The 24,387-nt window shown below is 44.6% G+C and overlaps 1 protein-coding gene across 8 annotated transcripts in view; it reads right to left on the reverse strand.

The window, feature by feature from the left end:
* Positions 1-24,387, reverse strand: part of itpr3 (inositol 1,4,5-trisphosphate receptor, type 3) — a 321,535-nt gene that overhangs the window by 117,123 nt on the left and 180,025 nt on the right. For all 8 annotated transcript variants that reach the window (XM_085910327.1, XM_085910318.1, XM_085910310.1 and 5 more), the window contains 3 exons: positions 13,677-13,821; positions 13,449-13,593; positions 1,372-1,574 (listed from right to left, as the gene is read on the reverse strand). In XM_085910327.1, coding sequence (XP_085766453.1) covers positions 1,372-1,574; positions 13,449-13,593; positions 13,677-13,821 — 493 coding nt within the window. The remainder of the gene's footprint in view (positions 1-1,371; positions 1,575-13,448; positions 13,594-13,676; positions 13,822-24,387) is intronic.

Below are 24,387 nucleotides of genomic sequence, written 5' to 3' on the forward strand. Positions count from 1 at the left end.
ATATGAATACAATTACTATACTCAGATGTTAAATCAATAAAATAAACATTTTAAGCATATAATTATACCTACACACAAAATCAATACAGAAGACATTTTTTCAGTTTAAAAGAAGACATAACTAGACATTTTTTATATACGGGATGGACGAACGTATTTTTCGGACTAAAAGTTGCTCCGGAATATAGGTCGCATTAGGCATAAAATGCACAAAAACGTGAAAAAAAACATATAAAAGTCGCTCCGGAGTATAGGTCGGATTTTGGGGGAAATTTATTCGACAAAATCCAACACCAAGAACAGACATGAACTAGCAACAACAGGCTAAATGATTGGTATGCTAACGTGACATAAACACAAACGAGGAGCTGAGAACCAGCCTGAGTAACATTCAGAGTTATTCAAATAAGTATTACATAAATAACACGTTTATCAAACCATCTGTGTCACTCCAATTCATTAAATCCATTGATTGTTCTTTATGTAAACAATGCCGCGTGTGCGCCGCATATGCGCCGCGCCGCTGACGTCGGACTCGTAAGTTGCATTTCTAATTATTCCACAGACCCATATAACGATATATAAGGTATATTTCAAATAACTATCATATTACAACAATATTATCAAACCATATGTGTCCCTCCAAATCATTAAATCCATCAATGAAATTCCTTTATGTCAACAACGCCGTGCGCGCAATGCACAGATCTAGTATATAACTATATTGTAGCATTAACAAAGTACCAGGAAAGACGTGGGTTTGGTAAACGGCTCTTTATTTAACAAAACATGAGTTCAACGACCCAACAACTACTGAACTGTAACGATAAAAACATATACAAGTTGCTACAGGAAATAAAATATATCAAATAACTATAACATGAATAAGTTTTTCAAAGCTTGTGTCACTCCAAGTCATTAAACCCTTCAAACATGGGGCCCTTCGTCATCTTCGTCATCCCGTGATCTAATCCTTTGTCCTCATGTAAACAACCGCCGTGCTCCTGACGTCCTTTGCAGTTCAAATGACAGTAATCCCTTGCTACATCGCGGTTCGTTTATCGCGGTTTCACTACAACGCGGATTTTTGAATTTTGAAGATTCACATTTAAGTTGCTCCTGTGGATAAGTCGCCCCCCAACCCAAACTATGAACTTATAGTCCAAAAATTACAGTAGATTTTAAATCGAAGCCTAAATATTGGTGAGAGATTACTTCTTTTTCTAGTTTTACTAATGTTTCCTTTTTTTTAATGCAGCTGGAGGGGACTGTGTGTAAACATTTAACTTGTCTCAGCTGCCCATCATTGGCTTCATTTGCCGGCTGTTCGAGTAGGTGGACTCAACAGGCTCCAATCATGGTCTCGCTCACCTGCAAGATTTCCAGAATCTTCAGCTTTGTGTCCATTACTGTAAGGCCCATGTTGTCGATGCTGTCTTTGGTCACGCGCTGTCCATCAAGCGCAAGTCCCACTCCGCGGCCCACAGTCCCACCAAATAAGGACTGCTTCCTATTGAGGACCATGGTTGTCATCATCTGTCCCATGCCATGGATGGAGCGTTTCACATTTTTTCCTTAAATGTGGAAAGAGTGACAGCAAGTGTAACTTCTCGCATTGCTTCGCAATAAAAGCATCAATAAATATTTAGGGCATTAGGATTAATATAAGTAGTTTTTAGACACAGTGGACACTGACATCATCATACACAATTGACGAGAATCTGTTAAAACATTTACCTTTACTTGACTCGTGGAATCTTTCCACATTCCCTTCAGTTGTTAAAGGTTTCCAAATGATGTGGAAACATTCTTGCTTAGTTATCTAAAATTACTCCACGAGTATCCGTTTACACAACTTTGTGAAACAAAGCACTAAGAGCCTCTGTACTGATTAACTAGTTTGCAAAGGTGACCCCCGAATCCTATTCACCCTCACCATCACCCTGTTTTCTCTCAATAGTCTCTTGCAAGAGGCAAAAGTCAGACTGCTTTCAGGCGCGCTTGTGAGACACAAAGGTGAAGATGGCTTTCTCCGCTTGCAAGCATAAAATGGCTAAACCGTCTCACATGTGGTTCTTGCATAAAAGGTAGTGTGGGGAAAACTATCAGGTAAAATTGTAAAGATACTTGAAAATACATTGTTTTTTGTCGCCATACTTGCTTTTTTCATATTCTTTCTTTGTGATTGCATAATTGCTGGCTAAAGTGACTTACTTTCTCTGAGCTATGGACTCCAACACCTCATCAGTACTATAATTACTTGATTTGAATGCTGCCTTTCACATGGTCCATTACAAGATACTATTAGATTGCCTTGAAATGTAAGTTGATATATTTTGGTCAGCACTCTGCTGGTTTATTTCTTACATCTCAGAGAGGACCCACCGTGTAGTCCATGGCAACACGATTTCTGAGCTTAATAATGTTACATGTGGTGTCCCGCAGGGATCAGTACTTGTACATTCTTAACCCAGATAAAACCACGGTATTGTTTATGCTTCAGCTTTGACGTAAATACAGTCGTATGCAAAGGTTTGGGCATCCCTGATCATTTACAAGATTTTCCTTTATAAATCATTGGTTGTTCGGATCAGCAATTGCAGTTAAATATATCATATAGCAGACAAAAACAGTGATATTTGAGAAATGAAATGACGTTTATATGATTTACAGAAAGTGTGCAATCATTAACTAAACAAAAGTAGGCAGGTGCATAAATTTGGACACCCCAACAGACAAATGACATCAATATTTAGTAGTTCCTCCTTCTCCAGAAATAACAGCCTCTAAACACTTCCTATAGCTTCCAATGAGAGTCTGGATTCTGGTTGAAGGTATTTTTGACCATTCTTCTTGACAAAATATCTCCAGTCAGGTTTGATGGTTTCCAAGCATGGACAGCCCGCTTTAAATCACATCACAGATTTTCAAAAATATTCAGGTCTGGGGACTGAGATGGCCATTCCAGAACGTTATACCTATTCCTCTGGATGAATGCCTTAAGAGAATTTGAGCAATGTTTGGGGTCGTTGTCTTGTTGAGGTTCCAGCCCCTATGCATCTTCAACTTTGTCACTGATTCTTGAACATTGTTTGCAAGAATCTGCTGATACAGACTTGAATCCATGCGACCTTCAACTTTAACATGATTGCCAGTACCTGCACTGGCCACAAAGCCCCATAGCATGATGGAACCACCACCAAATTTGACTGTGGGTAGCAAGTGTTTGTCATGGAAAGCTGTGTTCTTCTTCCTCCATGCATACCACCCCTTGTTATGTCCAAATAACTACATTTTAGTTTCATCAGTCCAAAGCACCTTACTCCAAAAAGAAGCTGGCTTGTCCAAATGTGCTTCAGCGTACCTCAAGCGACTCTGTTTGTGCGCAGAAAAGGCTTCTGCCGCATTATTCTCCCATACAGCATCTCCTTGTACAAAATGCACTGAATACCGTAATTTTTGGACTATACGTCGCTCCGTCAACAACGCTGCGCGTGCGCTGCAGATATCTAATATATAACTATATTGTAGCGTTAACAAAGTACCAGGAAAGACGTGGGTTTGGTCAACGGCTCTTTATTTAACAAAACAAGAGTTCAACGAGCCAACAACTAGCTCCATAAGTAGGACCGGGCGTGCGTAAAACCCATGTTTTTTTTTGTTTTTTAGCCATTAGCCTAGCAAATGGCTAACACGCAAGTTCAGCTTTCTCCAACCGGCACTATATTAACTTACTCCATCCCCCGCTTGCTGGAGCTGAGTAATCACACCATTCCAGGGTGTGTCTCAGTCATCAAAGAACTCGGACTTCTCCGCAGACCTCGTTACATCCACAGAAGTACCCATCGTAACTTTGTTTTTTCCCAACCTGCCCATAACGCTATTCCATCCATCTGCTCCTCCACCGCCCGATATCCCGTCGCATGTCCAACACGTCATCAGAGACCCGGCACACTTGGATCTTATTGTAGCAACCAAGCGGGGCTGCAGTACTCCAGGTGGCCTGAAAAACATGGTGTGGAGTCCACTCTTACACGGAGCGGGCTCCGACTCAAGACAGACACCGGGTTGCCGGGAAAACACGGAATGGATATCTCTCTGGCACGGAACGGATTTCAACACGGAGCAGCCCCGGGGTGGCCAGGACAAAACGAACTGAATTTCACTCCAACACACAGTGGACTGCACTTCATGTGGAACAGAAGACGTGGAGTGGATTTCTCTCTTCTTCGCCCCCTCCCTAAACGCAGCCCCACATCCACAATCAAAATGGATCTCCTCAACATCCAAGCACTCACCCATAAATCATCATTTATTCACAACCTCATCCTGGACAAAGGCTTAGACATAATGTGCCTGACTGAGACCTGGCAACCACCGGATGTCTATCAATTCCTCAACGAAGCCTGTCCCTCTGGTTATAAATACATAACTAAACCCCACAGCACTGGGCGTGGCGGTGGCCTTGCTGTATTCCATCGTCTTGATCTAAAGCTGTCCCCCCTCCCTCTACCTGATCACTCCTCTTTCGAATCCCTTGCATTCAAATGTAAACCTCCATATCCTGTCACAGTTTTACTTATTTACCGCCCTCCTAAACCAAACTCTGCTTTCATTCCAGAACTATACGATCTACTCACTACCCTCTGTACCTCCACTTCCTCTAATTTAATCATATTAGGTGATGTTAACATCCATGTCGACACCCCCTCCCGCCCCCCTGCCTCTGACCTGTTGCAACTATTGGACTGTTTACACCTCACTCAACATGTAAATGTCCCCACCCATGACAAAGGGCATACACTTGACCTTGTCATTTCCTCATCGGCCATAAGCAACCTACAAGTTCACGAGGTTGGTGTGTCTGACCACAAACTTATTCAAATGGAACTGCCTTTCCCACGCCCCCTCTCCAAACCCAAGCGGCAAATCTCTTTCAGAAATTTCAAATACATCAACCAAGACACTTTAGCACAGGACCTCCTGCTTCTCTCCTCCTCCTCCGCGACCTTTCCATCAGTCAGCAAGGCAGTGGATCATTACAATAACTCTTTGGCCAAACTTCTAGGTATCCACGCCCCCATAAAAAACAAAACAAAACAGTCACTTTTTCACGCTCAGCCCCCTGGTACACCAGTGAGCTGCGGCTGATGAAGTCAACTGGACGCATCCTGGAGCGTCGTCTCAATGCCTCAGGTCTGACCGTGCACAAACAGGCCTATAAAGAACATCAGAAGGCCTACTCAAAAGCCCTTGGGATTGCACGTGCCCAGTTCTACTCCAACATCATAAACAATACCCCTGGAAACTCAAAACAGCTATTTTCAACCATCAACCACTTTCTCAAACCCCAACCCACCACTCCAACGGAATCCTCAGAGGTAGTGTGCAATAACTTCATGACCTTCTTTACCGCTAAGGTTGACAACATTCGCACCCAGCTCCTCTCCTCTTCTGGCCCCTCCACTTCACCTCCACTCCCCTTCCTTCCACCTGGGTCAGTCCAGCCTCTCCGCTGTTTCTCCCCTATTTTGCAGTCGGAGGTAGAGGACATCATCAAAAAGATGAAACCCTCCACATGTGCCCTGGACCCTTTCCCCACAGCCCTCATTAAACATCAAATCTCAGCTATCAGTCCCCTAATAACTAATGTCATCAACCTCTCACTCCAGTCTGGCTCTGTACCCCCTGCATTGAAGACAGCCATTATTACCCCCCTGCTCAAAAAACCCTCGCTTGACCCGGACAACCTTGCCAACTACAGGCCAATATCAAACCTCCCATTTCTCTCCAAGGTTCTGGAAAAAGTGGTAGCAGCCCAACTTCACGCCCATCTCACCCGCAATAACATCGCTGAGAAATTTCAATCCGGTTTTTGCTCTGGCCACAGCACCGAAACAGCCCTTGTTAGGGTCACTAACGACCTTCTCATGGCTGCCGATGCAGGCTCCTCGTCACTCCTCATTTTGTTGGATCTGTCCGCTGCATTTGACACTGTCCACCACAACATCCTCCTTAACCAACTTCACTCCACTGGATTCTCTGGCACTGCTCTAACCTGGCTTCAGTCCTACCTCTCGAACCGAACCGAGTACGTTTCCCTGGGAGGGAAAAAATCAGACACACACACAGTCACCTCCGGTGTCCCCCAGGGATCTGTACTCGGTCCTACCCTCTTCATTTTCTACATGCTACCCCTTGGCAATATAATCAGGAAGTTCGGCATCTCATATCACTGTTACGCGGACGACACCCAGCTATACCTCAAACTCAACCCCCCACCCTCTGCAACCCAGCCTCATCCATCTCCCTCATCCATCCTCTCACTGTGTCTGGAGGAGATAAAGGCGTGGATGAATCTCAGCTTCCTACAAGTCAACAGCGATAAAACCCAAGCCATGTTATTTGGCACTTCCCATCAGCTCCATACCTGCCCAATCACAAGCATCTCATTCGCCGGTCACACAATCCCCCTCTCAGCCACTGTCACCGACCTGGGTGTGATACTGGACTCTCAACTCAACCTAGAGTCACACATAAAACACATCTGCAAAACCTCCTTCTTCCACCTCAGGAACATTTCCAAACTCCGCCCCACACTTACCCTGACAGATGCTGAGAAACTTGTCCACGCCTTTGTCTCCTCCAGGCTAGACTACTGTAACGCACTCCTCATCGGGATCCCTAGCAAGAGCCTCCAGAGGCTCCAGTACATTCAAAACTGCGCTGCTAGGATCCTGATGAGGGTGCGGAAAAGCGACCACATCACACCCATCCTCCGTTCTCTGCACTGGCTCCCCATCAAATTCCGAATAAATTATAAGATCGCCCTCCTCACTCACCAGTGCATCCTCGGACATGCTCCCCCATACCTCAAAGAACTCCTTGCCCCCAAATCTGCCACCCGAAACCTCCGCTCATCCAATTCTCACCTTCTCCATGTCCCCAACACCAAGCTGCGTACCATGGGCGACCGGGCCTTCTGCCATGCAGCCCCCACACTGTGGAACTCCCTCCCCGACCACCTAAGAGCACCCCAATCCACTGACTCTTTCAAAACCGGACTTAAAACTCACTTCTTTAATTTGGCATTTCTGTAATTCCTGTTTTTATATCCTGGTTGTCGTCCAGTTGTTTTATACTTGTCCTTGCTTTTTATTCTTGTTTTGACTTGCCATGTAGCACTTTGAGATTCCTCCGAATATAAAGTGCGTTATAAATATAATTTATTATTATTATTATTATTATGTCCGAGCCCCATCCACCGTCCCTGGAGAGCCACCCGGCCGAGCGCCGGCCCCCGACTTCCATCCACGGAGGTGAAAAAAAGCTCCGTAGAGTATGACTGGGCGTGCGTAAAAGCCATGTCCAAGCCCCATCCACCATCCCCGGACAGCCACCCGGCCGAGCGCCGGCCCCCGACTTCCATCCACGGAGGTGAAAGAGAGCTCCCGTCGAGAAGGACCGGCCGTGCGTAAAAGCCATAATAGTTTTTCAAACCTTCTGTGTCACTCCAAATCATTAAATCCTTCAAACTCTTCGTCCTCCGTGTCACTTACAAACAAAGCCACTAATGATGCCGGTAGTACGTGGGGCCCTTCGACATCTTCGTCATCCCGTGATCGAATCCTTTGCCTTTTATGTAAACAACCACAACGCGGCACGGGTGACGTCACTTGCAGTTCAAATAACAGTAATCCCTTACTACATCGCGGGTTCGTTTATCGCAGTTTCACTACATCGCGGATTTTTGAATTTTGAAAATTTGTGAAAAAAATCAAATATAAGTCACTCCTGAATATAAGTCGCCCCCCCCCAAACTATGACAAAAAACGCGACTTATATTCCGAAAATTACGGTAGTCTAAAAAGTGTCACCATCTGAGTAAAGATCATGTTGTATGTCTTTGGAGCTGCTCTGTGGGTTGACTTTGTTCTCACCATCATTCTCTGCTTATCTGAAAATTTTCTTGGTCTGCCACTCCGGGCCTTTACTAGAACTGTGCCTGTGGTCTTCAATTTTCCTCACTATGTTCCTCACAGTGCAAACTGACAGCTGAAATCTCTGTGCAAGCTTTTTGTATCCTTCCCCTAAACTATGATGTTGAACAATCTTTATTGTCAGGTCATTTGTCAGTTGTTTTGAGACTCCCATGTGGCCACTCTTCAAAGAAGATGCAAAGAGGAGAACAACTTGCAACTGGCCACCTTAAATACCCATAACTGGTGATGTTTTGTAAAGAAGAATGGTCAAAATGCCTTCAACCAGAATCCAGACTCTCATTGGAAGCTATAGGAAGCATTTAGAGGCTGTTATTTCTGCAAAAGGAGGATTTTTCTGTTGGGTTGCCAAAATGTATGCACCTGCCTACTTTTGTTCAACTAATGATTACACACTTTCTGTAAATCCTATAAACTTTATTTCACATCTCAAATATCACTGTGTTTATCTGCTATATGATATATTTAACTGAAATTGCTGATCTGAACAACCCATGCTTTATAAAGGAAAATCATGAAAATGATCAGGAGTGTCCAAACCTTTGCATACTACTGTTTAACATTTGTTTTCGATACCAAATTATATATGCCATTGAAAATGACAAATCCGCAGGATTGGTGTAATCTTGAGGCATGTCATGCTGCAATTAAACAATGGATGTCTCTCAATTTCTTATTTCTTAACCCAGATTAAATCGAGATGTTAATTGGCCCCGCTCGTCATCAGCACCTGGTATTTAAGAACACCACTATAAATTGTGATAAATGAACTATTACCTAAAGTGATTCTGTAATGAATCTGAAGCTAGCTCACTGTTACTATTTGTTTGTCCTCGCTAATGTTTGACACGACTCCAGTTCCACACGCAAACGGGAGCGGACAGACGCAGTTCAAACCGCCGTCATACTTTCCATTTATTTATGGAGAAAAACAAGACTGCCATGGATACCACAGCGACGTAGCCACGCCAAACTGGACCGACTTTGTCAGCTTTTCTGCTTCGAGGACGCCGACAAAACGTCACCACAGTTGAACTCAACTGTTTAAGGCTGGAAGGCTAGATTCCACCTCACACATGTTTACTTAAGGAGGGACTCGCAATCAGCAGAGTTACCGAACATCAGGCAGTAGGAGGCTAGCAGCTTTCAGCCACCACCAGGCCCTAGGAGGACAGCTACCCCCCCAGGAGCCCAGCCAACACCAGGTACCAAGAGGCCAGCTACCACCAGGCCCAGTAGGCTAACACCGTCAGCCAGCCCCAGGAGGAGAGCTGCCATCAGGCCCAGTGTGCTACCACCACCAGCCCCTGGAAGAGATCTACCATCAAGCCCAGTAGGCTAGTACCACCAGCCCCAGGAGGTCAGCCACCACCAGGCCCAGTAGGCTACAATCATCAGGCCCAGGACGACAGCCACCACCAAGCCCAGTGGGCTAGCACCACCAGCCCCAGGAGGAGAGATGTCACTAGGCTGAGTGGGCTAGCACCACCAGCCCCAGGAGGAGAGCTACCATCAGGCTGAGTGGGCTAGCACCACCAGCCCCAGGAGGAGAGCTGTCTCCAGGCCTAGGGGGCTAGCATCACCAGCCCCAGGAGGAGAGCTACCATCGCGCCAAGTACACTAGCACCCGGGTTAATCTGCTGTGTGACTTGTCTTTAGTCTAGATCGGCCATGAAAGTGCTTCAGAAGGACATGGAGTTGCTGAAGTTATCAGTGGAAGTGATGTCTTCAAATGTGGATACCATCATGAAGCAACAGGCAATTATTACAGAGCTGCTGGGGGAGGAAAAGGAGCTCAAGCAATTAAACATTAAACAAGAAAAGAAAATTGTCAGCCTGTAAAATAGATTAGACAGTTTGGAGCAGTATTCATGAATGAACAATGTCATCATCACAGGTTTAAAGATCAAACCACGGAGCTATCAGCAGGCTGTGAAAGGCCTTGCTTCTAAGGACAATCCTGAACACGAGGAGACAACTGAGGAGCAGGTAAAAACTTTCCTCCAGAGTAAAGACACTGTCATTGACAATATTGAGGCATGCCACACTCTGCCAACCAAGAGTCTAAATGACAAGCCTGTCATACCATCTATAATTGTCCGATTTATAAACAGGAAAAATAAGATAAATCTGCTCAAACAAGGTAGAAAACTAAAAGGCACAAATGTATACATAAATGACCCCACCAAGAAAAATGATGACATAGCTAAGAAAGCAAGAGCTCTGAAGAGAAATGGTAAAAAAAATAAGAAAAATACAGTCCACTTGGACTGCTGGTTGTAAGATGTTCATCAAACCTGTTGGGGCAGCAGAAAGTTCTCATGGTCTCTGCATCAGTGCCATAGAGCAACTTAAGAGGTATGAAGGAGACCAGTAATCTGTACATCATTTTATTGAACCTAAGGTTGTGGTACTCTCAGATCATGGAAGGTAAAAACTTGGTGAAATTATCAACTCATCATGAACAGTATTGATAAATACCTTTCTTCTCCAACTGGTGTGTTTAAAAAAAAAACAAGCACTGATAACTGAATATGAAGAACTTGGTTTGAAACAATTTGATTTCACTGAACATAAGGGATACGACATAGAGAATAATTTTGATCCTGTGAATAACTTCTTTATTAACTACACTCAAAGGAATTGTAAATACTATACTGTAAAGCAATGTAACAAGAATGTAACAACAAATAGAGCAATATCAATTATACATTTTAATAGTAGAAGCTTGAAAGCAAACATCTCTAAGATCAAACAATGTTTAAAAGCTATGAATAACCCTTTTACTGTAATTGCAATATCTGAAACCTGGTTAAAGGATGATCAGTCTGAAAAGAATGACATAGAGGGGTATGAGAGTTATAAATTAAATAGGAAGGTAAAAATATGTGGAGGAGTTGCTCTATTCATAGACAAAAGCTATAAGTCCTGTGGAGAACCCAAGGCTTGCAAACCAGCTAAACAGGTTTTACAGCAGGTTTGAATGGTCCACCCACACAACAGGACATCCCTGCATCACAATCAACATACACACCTCCCCCCACAACCCCCCTGTCCACACCTCCATCGTTATCATCCACTCTCTTCCACTGATCCGCGAGGAGGAGGTGTGTCAGATGTTCCGGAGACAAAAGGTCAGGAAGGCACCAGGCCCAGACGGTGTGTCCCTTCCTGCCTGAAAGTCTGTGCTGAACAGCTGGTACCCACCTTTGCACGGATCTTCAACCGTTCCCTGAAGCTGTGTGAGGTGCCCTCGTGCTTCAAGAGCTCCATCATCGTACCGGTGGCCAAGAAGCCTGCCATCACAGGTTTGAATGATTATAGACCTGTCGCCTGACATCTGTGGTCATGAAATCCTTTGAGAGGTTAGTGTTGAACCACCTGAAGGACATCACGGGCCCCCTGCTCGACCCCCTGCAGTTTGCCTACTGGGCAAACAGGTCGGTGGACGATGCGGTCGACATGGGACTGCACTACATCCTGCACCACCTTGACACCCCAGGGTCGTACGGCAGGATCTTGTTTGTGAACTTCAGCTCGGCGTTCAATACCATCACACCTGACATCCTCCAGCTCGCAGTGCCTGCCTCCACTTGTCAGTGGATCACCAGCTTCCTGACGAACAGGAGACAGCATGTGAGGCTGGGGACCATCACAGCCGACACTGTACTAACACATCCGTACTGTCTGTCGAGGGAGGAGAGGTGTAGATCTCAGCCTGCTCTGTTCCATGCAGAGATCTCCTCATCAAATCCACATTAATACTGAACTTTTTAATGCTCAGTCCCTGTCAAATAAATCAAGATTGGTCCATGATCACATTCTTGATAAAGATATTGACCTGATGTGCCTCACTAAGACCTGGCACCAACCTCAGGTTTTTTCATCATTAAATGAAGCCTGTCCCCCTGGTTACAGTTACCTGCAGAGAGCTCGCTGCACTGGCCGAGGTGGTGGCCTGGCAGTGATCTACTGCGAAACTCTCAAGCTGTCTCCTCTGTCTCTACCTCAAGTGTCCTCTTTTGAATATCTGGCCTTCAAATCAAAACCTCTGTCCAAGATCAACGCTGTTCTTATTTACTGGTCGCCCAAACCACATGTTCATCCCTGAGTTTCATGACCTTCTCACCTTCCTCTGCTCCTTATCTTCCAATAATATAATACTGGGTGATATAAACATTCATATTGATAATCCCCCCTCCCCCTGGCTGCTGATTTCCTTCATGTGTTGGACTGTCTCAACCTCACACAGCATGTTGATGCTCCCACACATGCCAGGGGGCGCACTTCAGACCTGGTCATCTCAGATTCTCCCTCCATCAGTAATGTGGCAGTATATGACCTGTGTGTCTCCGACCACAGTGTTATTTCCATGGAGATTTCCTACCCATGCCCCCCCCCCCAGCCTAAACGCGATATTCATTTTCGCAAACTTAAAAACATTGACTCTGCCATTTCGCACTCTGACCTTCAAATGCTGGCCTCGGTTAACCTTCCTTCAGCTACCGAACTGGTTGAACACTACAACCATTCCCTTCGCTGCCTCCTAGATGTACATGCCCCTCTCAAGACAAGGACTGTGTCTTTCTCCCACACAGCCCCCTGGTTCACTAATAAGTTGCGCAAAATGAAAACTGCAGGCCACGCCATTGAAAGGTGTGCAAATTCATCTGGCCTGGTGGTACACAAGCTGGTCTACAAGAAACATCGGAAGGCCTATGTAGCAGCCCATAAAGAAACCCAGTCCATCTACTACTCAAGCCTCATCAATAGCAGTCCTGGAAATTCAAAGCAGCTTTTTACCACCGTAAATCACCTCCTTAACCCCCAAAACCAAATGCATACAGAATCAACAGTAGAACAATGCAAGAGGTTCCTTGTCTTTTTCAAAGACAAGATCACTTCCATCCGGTCTCATCTCTCAGGCTCCCCAGCAGCATCTCTGCAATCTGCCTGGCCTCAACCTCCACCTTTCAAGCACCTTTGCTGGGTTCACTCAGTCCAAAGTTGAGAGTTTCATAAAAAAAAAATGAAACCCTCCACCTCCCCCTTGGACCCCATTTCTACGACTCTCATTAAATCTAACTTGGCTGCCATAAGACCTCTTATCACACAAATAATAAACCACTCACTATATGTCCTCTCTGCATCCATTCCAGCCTGGTCATCCTGGAAGAGGGATCCTCCCATTTGTGGTCTCTTCTCAAGTTTTATCATTTCCCCTAGTAAGAGTTTTGAGTTTTTCCTTGCCCTTCTGGGAGTTAAAAATCAGGGGATGCTTGAGAATAATTGTCAATCTTTGCAAGTGTCGTACCGAATGTTAGCCACCTCAACGTTTTACAGAGGCCGAGATCTACCGGAGTCAGTTTGGCATGCTCAATCCTGGCCAATAAAAAGATTGATTGATTGATTGATTGATTGGTATAAGCGTGTTTGCTGGCAAGCCACCTGATTCTTCGTCATGGATCGGCACGATGCTGTGGGAAGGATTGGGTCCACAGTCGATGATGCCCAGCAGTGTTCTGGTGAGTCGCAGCAGCTCAAAGAAACTGTAGAAACCAAAGTAGATAAGATGCCGTGCCAAACTCACCACCTGCACAGAGAACAGGCAGAAAGTCAGAGATGGATGCAAAAACTGCAAAGGAAATGTTAGTTGTGCCCAAAGTCCCTGCAGACCTCGTAGGTAAGCTTGTTCTTCTCCTCATTGTAAAAGGGCACCTCCTCGTTCAACACATTGTTGAGATATTCCTCCATGAAGACCATGGTGTTGGCAAAGCGGTTCTTCTTGTTGTCTCTGCTGTCATCCATGTTAGAGTCGTAACTGAGGTGGGAACACAACAATTTGGTTAAAGGGGTCACGATACTAAAGCTTATTTTTCATGAATTTGGACTTCAGTATTTGTTATTAATATTTCCAATATTTTTTCCACTAAACATCCTCACAACATCTTCCTTGCTCATTGCTAGAAAATTAAATCAGAAGTGTTCGTTGAGCATAACACCTGAAAAATTAGTGAAGCACTACGTCTAAAGGTACAGCCTGCCACTGACTGATGTGGCAGGGATGCTGGTATGGAGGTTAAGTGAAGGAGTGAAAGTGACAAAGCAGGCGATAACAACTGCTTGAGTTTGAAAATAGGTTTCTTCCAACTGGCAATGTTTTGGAAGGAGGTTGGTAACCCTTGTGTGCACTTATTCATTTGATACGGCATGTTAAATTTTTCCAAAAGCTGTAATTGCTTTTGAGACATAACTAATTTTTAAAGATTTTAAAGATTTTTTCACTTTCAACCACTCAAAATGTTCAGTGGCATCAAACCTATGTATGTATGTATGTATGTATGTATGTATGTATGTATGTATGTATGTATGTATGTATGTATGTATGTATGTATTTATTTATTTATTTATGTAATCAATCAATTAACTAATTCACCCCAACCCTTGATTAATTAATTAGATAATTAGTAAATAATTAATTAATTAATTGATTCATTGATTAATTACTTAATCTGGAGGCCTGCTCTGAACAATATCAGTTATATGTCACAGCAAAACTAACTACTGTTCATAATCCTTGTCACCACCTATAAGGCCCTAAACAACCTTGCCCCCACCTACCTATCTGAACTCCTGCACCGCTGTACCCCCACCCGCCGACTCCGCTCTGCTGACGCCAACTTGGTCACCCCCTTTACCTCGGCCAAATACCGGACCATTGGGGATAGAGCTTTTGCCTTTGCTGCCCCCACTCTCTGGAACTCTCTCCCCCTGACCATCTGTAATGCTGACTCCCTGCACTCCTTCAAACACCATCTCAAGACCCACCTCTTCAACTCTGCATACAACCCCTAACTCTTCGTGTGTGTGTGTGTGCCTGTGAATTTTCAATGTAAAGCGGCTTTGAGTGTTTAGAAAAGCGCTAATTGACAATTATTCTCAAACATCCCCTGATCTTAAACTCCCAGGAGGGCAAGGAAATACTTCACAAACAACCCCATCAGGGGAAAAATGAGAAACCTTGAGAAGGGACCAAAGATGGGAGGATCCCCCTTCCAGGATGACCAGGCTGCAATGAATACAGAGAGGGCACATAGAAGACATCAAATAAAATTAACAAAATCAAAGAAAAAGTGGATGTCCAATTCAAAGTGAAGAGCTGAAAGAGGTGCCCTCGATTGTCCTGGCAGTGTCTTTGATGGGGTAATCCGCTGCAGTTCCCTCATCCTGATTGGTCCACGAGAATCCAGACAGCCGCTGTCAATTTGGGTGTCACCTAACAATCTCCCCAACCAGGGAGGGTGGGGTGAGGGAGCGAAAACACAAACTCCAGCCAAATCGGCCACTACAGGTCAATTAAATAAATAAATAAATAAATAAATAAATAAAAATGTGTCTTTAAACGTGTCTTGAATGTTTTTACTGAGGTAGCAGTGTGTGTGTGTGTGAATTGTCAATGTAAAGCGGCTTTGAGTGTTTATAAAAGTGCTATATAAAACCAATCTATTATTATTATTATTATTATTATTATAAGTCATTTTCAAAAGATGGTTGGGCTTTCGACCACTCGGAATGATCTGTGGCATCCTATCCATCCATATACAATTTTTTCATTTATTTATTCGGTGGGGCAGTGGGTAGCACGTCCGCCTCACAGTTAGGAGGGTGCGGGTTCGATTCCACCTCCGGCCCTCCCTGTGTGGAGTTTGCATGTTCTCCGGGCACTCCGGTTTCCTCCCACATCCCAAAAAAACATGCTTGGTAGGCCGATTGAAGACTCTAAATTGTCCCTAGGTATGAGTGTGAGTACGGATGGTTGTTCGTCTCTGTGTGCCCTGCGATTGGCTGGCAACCGGTTCAGGATGTCCCCCGCCTACTGCCCGATGACGGCTGGGATAGGCTCCAGCACGCCCGCGACCCCCGTGGGGACAAAGCGGTTCAGAAAATGAATGAATGAATGAATATTCTAAGGCCCTTTCTGAACAATAATATCAGTTATATGTCACAGCAAAACTAACTCTACTGTATATGTATGGATGCAAAAAATTGAGAATATTTCATATTGCACAAATGGAGTCCTGAATGAGTCAATAAATCATAACTATATATTTTTTTATGCATCCCATATTGTTTTACAGTGGCAATTGTTGTAAAAATGTCACCTTGGAGTTCTTTTTTCCAAAAGTTTTAATTTATTTTGAGACATGGAAAAATAAGTCATTTTTGAAGATTTTGTTTTGCTTTCGACCACTCAAAATGTTCAGTGGCATGAGTTATTTATTTATTTATTTATTTATTTATTTGAAGGCCCTTTCTGAACAATAATTCAGTTACATGTCACAGCAAAACAAACTATACTGTATATGTATGGATGTAAAAAAACATTGAAACGGCCAGGGGGAATGATGTAAAGAAAAATGTCGGTTGTCACTGTGTGACTCTGCAATGTGTTACACAGGCCAAGCACAACGCGCTTTCCAGCTGTCCTCCCGGAGGCTTCCCTGTGTAGACCTCCAAATTCCATGCATAGGAAGTGGACACATAGCAGAGTGCCAAGATCTTTATACCATATTTTCCTGGTTTCAAAGGAATGTACTCTTTCAACAAGCAGCACCCTCTAAGAGATCAGCTTCCCGTCAACGCATACATCCCTGCCTAGGTAAAACATTATTGGAAGTAGGCTTTTCCATCTAAACCAGAAGTCAACGATTGGCGACAATTTGTTGCTGTGATGGCGCTGTGGCCTCCGCAACTTGTTGTCAAATCGCAAGGTGCGGTTTATTAGGGAAAACTTCAAGCACGACATGGTGTCGGCAAACATGGCAAGTCCCATCTTCTTGTCCCAAAGGGTCATGGTTGCCTCATGTTTGGACCGATACATCCCTGCAAGGATGAGCAGTCCAAAGTACGCCCTTAGCTCCTGCGCTGTAACTGCATACCACCCTATGATCGCCCTGCTTCCTTGCAAATTTGTCATTTGGACAATCAGTTCAATAATGTCCTCTGGAAAGAAGAGGTTGAACGCGGTGATGAGGCTTCTGATCCGTGCAGCAGTTTACGCCGTAATCCCAGAAGAGGGAATCGGTGTGGGGACATAATGTTACACAACTCGTGTGTGTGTGTGTGTGTGCGTGTGTGTGTGTGTGTGTGTGTGTGTGTGTGTGTGTGTGTGTGTGTGTGTGTGTGTGTGTGTGTGAGAGACCATACAATTTTTTTTTTAGAGTGCCACTTGCTGACCTCTTCGGCATTCTCCACCTGATCACGATTTGTTTTGTACCTCCAAATCTTCCTCCAATTCATTGTCGTCCTCGAATCAGCAATGAAGGACAAAATCCTCATCTGCGGTTTTCTGCAATAATTCAGGTGATGTATCCGAAATAAAGTCCTCTTTCATCCAAAATGAATTGGCACACTTCCTCTGACGATAATTTTCTTGCCATTTCTGCACTTGTCAGTGTTGGGAAATACACTTCGCCAGGCACCTCTGCCTTTTGTACACTTAGTCAGGAATGCCACGTTCCAATAGGAGGTAACGGGCGCTAAACAAATTCAAATAGTGTTGCGATTCAGACAAAAAAAAGAGCATTTTTTTTAAAATTATCTGCCCAACTCACCAGGCTGCTTTAGACGTTTTTGTGCTGGTACACATAAACTCAAGAGGTTGATGCCTCGACCAATGAAACTGTGGCATTTTAAATCCAATAAAATGCAAAAAAGAACGCAAAAAAATAATGCCATAGCAATGCAATGCATACATTTTATTTTTTGCAATCACTTGCATTTTATTTTTTGCAATCAATTGCATTTTGTTGGCAATACATTGCATCAGAGATTCGTGGAAAGCAATTCAATGCCGCTTTGGACTGCATGTACAAATTACTTTCATGTGCTTTTGAACTTGCATTGCTCAAGTGAGGAGTAGCACACACCCCGTTTCAAGCAATCTAAACAATCACGGACAGTTTCCATGGCATTGAACGTGCAGAAAGTTACTTCAACGTAATCAAAGTCATTCATTGGTTTCTGGTGTCATCTAGTGGTTTAGAGCTGAAAACACTGAATGGTAAATCATTGTTTGTTTCCTCTAGTCAATCTTCACACAAGGAATTGATGTGACAAAAGCAAAACAAATGCATGAGAATACATTTAGTTAACGATGTATGAAAAATTAGGAATTATAATTGGTGTGTATTGTACAAAAACTGCAGTGACTCTAGGGGAGGGGTTCGGTGAGTCGGTCTCAGGGTCAGCCTCCGTCACAGAAGTCCGGACAAACTTCACACCAGTATGTACATTTTCCAACACATGGTGACAGTTTCCTGGACCTGGTCAAAGCCACCTCCTTGCCCCACATTGGACTTTCTGACCATATCACTGTTATGCTAATGCCCGCATACAGACAAAGAGTGAAGAGTTTTTGTAAGAGGTCTTCACTAACAATGAGCAGAGCTTCTTTGCATAGGCGAGATGTTCTTTGTTTAGTTCAAAGGGACTTCATTCCTTTTAGTTAACTGTAGCTTTGATTCATAGATTGTTGTCAATAGGAACTGTTTTTCTTTGTTAAATGTTATATACAGTTTGAAGTAGTCACATATAAGTTATCCCATATCTCCTCAATGCTTGTTTAAGGAACTGGATATCAGTTACCTCACAATTACTTAATATGTGTTGAAATGTTTAGGTAGGACTAGTTACTCATTATCATTATGTGTTGTGTTAGTTTATTAAGAAGATAAACTTAGCAAAGGTTTAGTTGCATTGTTCCACAGGAAAGCGGCATTCAATGTGCTTCAAGTTATCTGATCACAGTCGAGGAGGAGTTGGCCAACCATGGAGAAGACAGTTGGTTGAGGGAAGAGAACATACTCTGCAAGTCCGGTGCGGAGGTCATGGGCCGACAATTAAGTGCTAAATCACACCACACTACATTTCTTAGCTAATCAGCGTTGCTACAGCCACTATCTCCCCTCCCTTTAGTGTAGCAACGCCTCTGTAACCAGGGCAAGCAAAACATTAAAAAGAGGAGTACACGGAGTTGGGACTCAGAATTGATGGAGATTGTAACTGAGCTTCCTTTCTCTATCGTTCTCCTCGCAAGTAAACTCATCCTGGTTGTCTTCTCCTCTTTGTTCTAGCAGTTGATTTCATGTCTGATCATATTTAGACCTGACACTCATCATCATGAGGTGCTTTGAGTGGCTTGTCATGACACACATCAGATCCATTCTCCCCCCCACCCTTGACCCCTTCTAGTTTGCGTACCGAGCCAAACGGTCCTCTGAGGATGCAATCTGCCCTACACTCAGCCCTCACCCACCTGAAAAAAAAAAAAAAAACTCATATGTGAGATTGCTGTTTTTGGACTTCAGTTCTGCATTCAACACCATTGTACCACAGTGACTCATCTGCAAACTCGGCAAACTGGGACTCAGTACCTACCTCTGCAACTGGCTACTGGACTTCCTCTGTCAGAGGCCTCAAGTAGTATGTGTTGGCGACAATATCTCAAGCAGCATCACGCTGAGCACGGGGGCCCTCCAAGGCTGCGTGCTCAGTCCGCTGCTCTTCACCCTGCTGACGCATGACTGCACTGCAACCTACAACAACAACCGCATGCTGAAATTTGCTGACAATACGACTCTGGTGGGTCTCATCACCAAGGGCGACGAGACTCAATACAGGTCGGAAGTCGACCTTGTGGCCACATGGTACAAGGACGACAACCTCCTGCTGAACGTCAGCAAGACCAAGGAGATTGTTGTGGACTTCCGGAAGGGTCATGGCCAACACCTGCCACTGACCATCGACGGTGCTGTGGTGGAGAGAGTGAGCAGCACCAGATTTCTGGGGGTGCACATCAGTGATGGCCATCGGCGGTGCTGTGGTGGAGAGAGTGAGCAGCACCAGATTCCTGGGGGTTTCCCGCTGCTAGCTGTTTTGAGCAGCCTTTGTGATGTCACTTCTATTGAGTCACAGCCAATGGCTTGTTTTTTCTGCTGTATTGGCCATTTTTTTAAAGGCCTGTCTGTGAGCCTGTCCCCTGATTTCAACTTCCCTTAGGAGCATTGTCACCGGGCTGGTCACATAGCCCCTACAGCAAACCTACAGTGGGTGCACCCTTACTTTCCACCCTCTGTCCTCTGCCTCGGCTGCTAGGTTGGAATAGCGCAACTTCTTGCACTCAAAGGCTTCTTCAAAGGCATCTTTCCATGTGAATGTTAGCTCTATGATGGAGAATAGCTGGCAGGAATTGGACCAGAGGACAATGTCTGGATGCAGTGTTGTTGCAATCTCTGGAAGGAAAATGAGCCTCTGGTATAGATTGACTCTCATCTGCCAGTCCCTGGTGGCATTCAGTGAGGACAGATTTTGGTTTGAGGGACCCCCTCTATGCTTATCCACCTCCCGCACAAACAGTGGCTGCTGACTATGCATTCTGGATGCTGCTGGGTTGGTGTTCATTGAGACTGTATTGCACTCAAGTTTGTCTGCTAGGCACTTGAGAATTTGGTTGTGTTCCAACCCTTGAGTGAGGCTGGTCTTGCAGTCAACCAGAATATGTTTGAGTGTTGCAGGGGTTGTACGCAAGGGGCAAGATGGGTCCTTTCCAAGCCACAACTGGAGATTAGTGGGAGAAGGTAGCACATTATGTCGCTCGGAACATGAAACTTAACCGGTTGGAGTCCAAGCTCCAGAATTCACTCCAGCTCAGTTTCCTTCTCTTGACCCCCTCACACCTCATCCAGTGGCCCTGTTTGGCTTGTGCCACAGCTTTGCCTTGTTTAGCTGCTTCTTCCTGTCGCCGCACCACCTCCACCACCAAGGTGCAACGCTCAGTTGTAGAATCCTTCTGCCAGAGAGGTGCCGAGGCCAAATCCGGCTCTTCCTTGCTGGAAGTAGCCCACTACGTCCTGGTGCAGAAGGGCGGATCTGGTCTGTGTCACTGCTGTGGCAGGGGTCCACTTCCTCCCAGTTGCTAGGACAGGAGCGGGCACCTCTTACCATGGGGTCCCGGAATTCAGCTAGGGACATGTCCAGCCTAACCTTCGCACACTTGAAGTCTTCCACTAGACTGGAGATGGGCTCCTTTCCTGTATAAGGCGACACTGCTGCTGCACTTTGAAAGACCAAGCGACTTTCTCACACGTGTTCACCAGCCTTTTCAAACGATTGACATGGCTAAATGAGACCTCGTCAAAGGGCACAGCAGTCTGGGTAGCAGCCCATACTGGTAACACCACAGCTTCAGCTTCCTTGGCAGTACAGTATTGTTAATTTGCTTAAGGCCATTAGTCAAATCCTGCTTGAGTTGCTGAAGCTGCTGCATGTCTTTGAGATCTGCGCTATTCCACCGACCAAGGCTCTTGATGGGCTTCTCAAGAAGCATTGGAATTGGTTCCTAGCTGATGTAAAACCGCTTGGCTCTTAGGTGGCCTTCAATGATGGAGATGCTGCGTGATTTGCTTTTGCATCGTCACCTACCTCTTTTCCATAATCCCTGGACATTGGCGTGCTCAGCCACCACTATTGGCTTGTTCATATCTGACAAAGTGCTTAAAAATGGAAGCTATAAACTGCAGCGCATTGTCTGACATGAGCACATCATGAACTCCACGTCATGCAAAGATCTTTTTTAGAGCTACTGTGACTGTTTTGGCTGATGCGACATGGAGGTCAATACCAAGCTGCTTTTTTCATTCCAGATGCAAAGATCAATTCCAACAAGTTGCCACAGTCTCACAGGCGTAGGCGTTGTTAACAGAGGCTCCTTTTGTGTGTGGCTATGTTTAATGCATGTGAGGCAGTTTCCCACTTTGGTTTTAAGTCAAGTCAAGACAAGATTATTTAGATAGCCCTAAATCACAAACAAGTCTCAATGGGTAGCCATTGTAAACCTTTGTTCAGACAAAATGAGGGAGCGAAAACACAAACTCCAGCCAAATCGGCCACTACAGGTTAATTAAAGGCCATATCATAAAAACGTGTCTTTAAACGTGTCTTGAATGTTTCTACTGAGGTAGCAGTTCTAATGTCCATTGGTAGGGCATTCCAAAGCTCGAATGTGGCATTGTTTACACGATCGATGATCGATGTATTTCATAATTTGGAGTGACACAGATGGTTTGATAAACGTGTTATTTATGTAATAATCATTTGAATAACTCTGAATGTTACATTAGGCCCGTTCTCAGCCTCTTGTTTGTGTATGTCACGTTAGCATACCGTATCGGTTAGCCTGTTGTTGCTGGTTCGTGTCTGTTTTTGGTGTAGGATTTTGACAAATGCATTTGCCCCAAAAGTGCGACTTATACTCCGGGGCGACTTATATATGTTTTTTTTCACGTTATTGTGCATTTTATGGATGGTGCGATTTATACTCCGGAGCAACTAATAGTCCGAAAATTACGGTATTTCCATTTTTATGCGTTGCTGCCTGTATGGCTTGCATAAAACCAAACGTATCAATTAAAGTCTCAAACGGCAAAGTAAGTGGCTCTGACGGTAAATTCATGTGGATATTGAAATCCCCCATAATTATTATATTATCTGCATTTGTCACTAGATCAGCCGCAAATTCTGAAAATTCATCCAGGAAACCAGAGTAAGCCCCGGGTGGACGGTAAATAACAGCAAGATAAAATGACGGTAGACCTGTGGATTGGACAATGAGAATTTTTAATTAGAGATTAGGGTGATGCCCCCACCCTATTTACGAGGACGCGCCACATGCGAGCTCACAAACTTTGGAGGCGAGGCCTCATTAAGTCGCAGCAGTTCATTAGGTTTTAACCAGGTCTGGCAAAGACCAAAAATGTTGAGATAATGTTCCATGATGAGGTAATTAACGAGTACTGCTTTCATATGAAGTGATCTAATATTCATAAAACCAAGTTTGAGTCTAATCGTTAGATCAGGGTTTGTATCTATTGGAGGATTTTTCAACAAAATACAAGTAAGATTGTGTTCTCTAGGCACGACATTACCTCTAAAATGTTTATTAACGCGGCGGGACGATACAACCATAGGAATTTGATAGTTAATATTCGGCAATCATGTAATATTATCTGGAACAGGCACCGTTCCGTCAGCGATACCGGTCAGGGTGGAGTGATTGGATTTGTCTACTACCTCAGTAGAAAGTGTGTCAATGTATACTGTGGCAGTATTCAAACTGTGACCCTCTACACAAGTAGCTATGTGCATGCTGGGAATCTAGCCTAGCTCTAGTTAACTTTAACTTAACAGACTCCAAACCCATCCTAACAGGTGGCCTAGTCACCTGTGACCCGGCCTGCTCTAAAGTGACCTATCATGAATGGCTCAAACAGTAATCTATATTCCTTGAAAGAATGAAGGGGCCTTCACGGTTAGGATGAAGGCCGTCCTTCCTCAGCAAGTTGCGGCGGCCCCAGAAGGAGGACCAGTTATCTATAAAATACAGTCCCTGCTACTTACAGAAAACAGCAATCCATCGATTAAGGGAGACTAATCTACTAAACCTCTCATCAGTGCCTCTTCCAGGCAGGGGGCCAGAGACAAACACTCAATGCCGATTCATCTTTCTGGCAAGATCACAAGTCCTCGCTATGTTTTTCTTTGTGATCTCTGATTGCCTCATCCTAACATCATTGGTGCCAACTTGTATCACTATATCCGAGTAGCTACGCTGGACCTACACTGTTGACGAGACCTATTGCGAGCAAGCTCCCTAAGATTAGCTTCTATGTCGGGTGCTCTGCCTCCAGGGATACACATTACCGTGGCTGGATTTTTAAGCGTGAAGTTTCGGGTAATGGAGTCACCTATGACCGAGGTGTGAGAGCCAGTAGACCAAGATGGCTTGGGACGGCTATGCGTCTTAACTGGTTCATCGCGGTTAGCAAGCCGCTTGGGGCTAATGCTAACTGGGCTAGCGGGCTGACTACAGTCCGCCTCTGTGTCTGCCACATCTATTGTTATCTCACTATTCTGCTCTAGCTGGTGGATACGTCCCTCTAGCAGGGACAACCTCTCTAAGAGAAGGGTGCAGTTAGTGCATAAAGTCGAACACATTTCTTGATCCGCAGCCATACTTAAATGTCCGATGATCGATGGTAGAACCTAACAGTGACGTGGTCAAAATGGCTGGGATTTACTTTTAGTTGAGAGCCCTGGCCACCATCAGACTGACGGCCCTGACTTTGTATCTTTCTACCCTTTTACCCTGATGGAGTATGTCAAGCATGTCAACTCTAATGGAGCTGGGCATAACAATCTTTTGTCCCTTCAGGAGTGGGTCTCAGGACACAGACAGGTAATTTCTCGCATCTCAGTGAGGTCCAATATCAGGTGAGCTCTGTCAGGGCACTTTGTTTAAACTGTCTCAGTGTATTGCAGACTGGGTCCT

This window comes from Syngnathus leptorhynchus, chromosome 1, assembly GCF_054491065.1.
Source record: "Syngnathus leptorhynchus isolate UIUO chromosome 1, UIUO_Slep, whole genome shotgun sequence".
NCBI classification, from domain to species: domain Eukaryota; kingdom Metazoa; phylum Chordata; class Actinopteri; order Syngnathiformes; family Syngnathidae; genus Syngnathus; species Syngnathus leptorhynchus.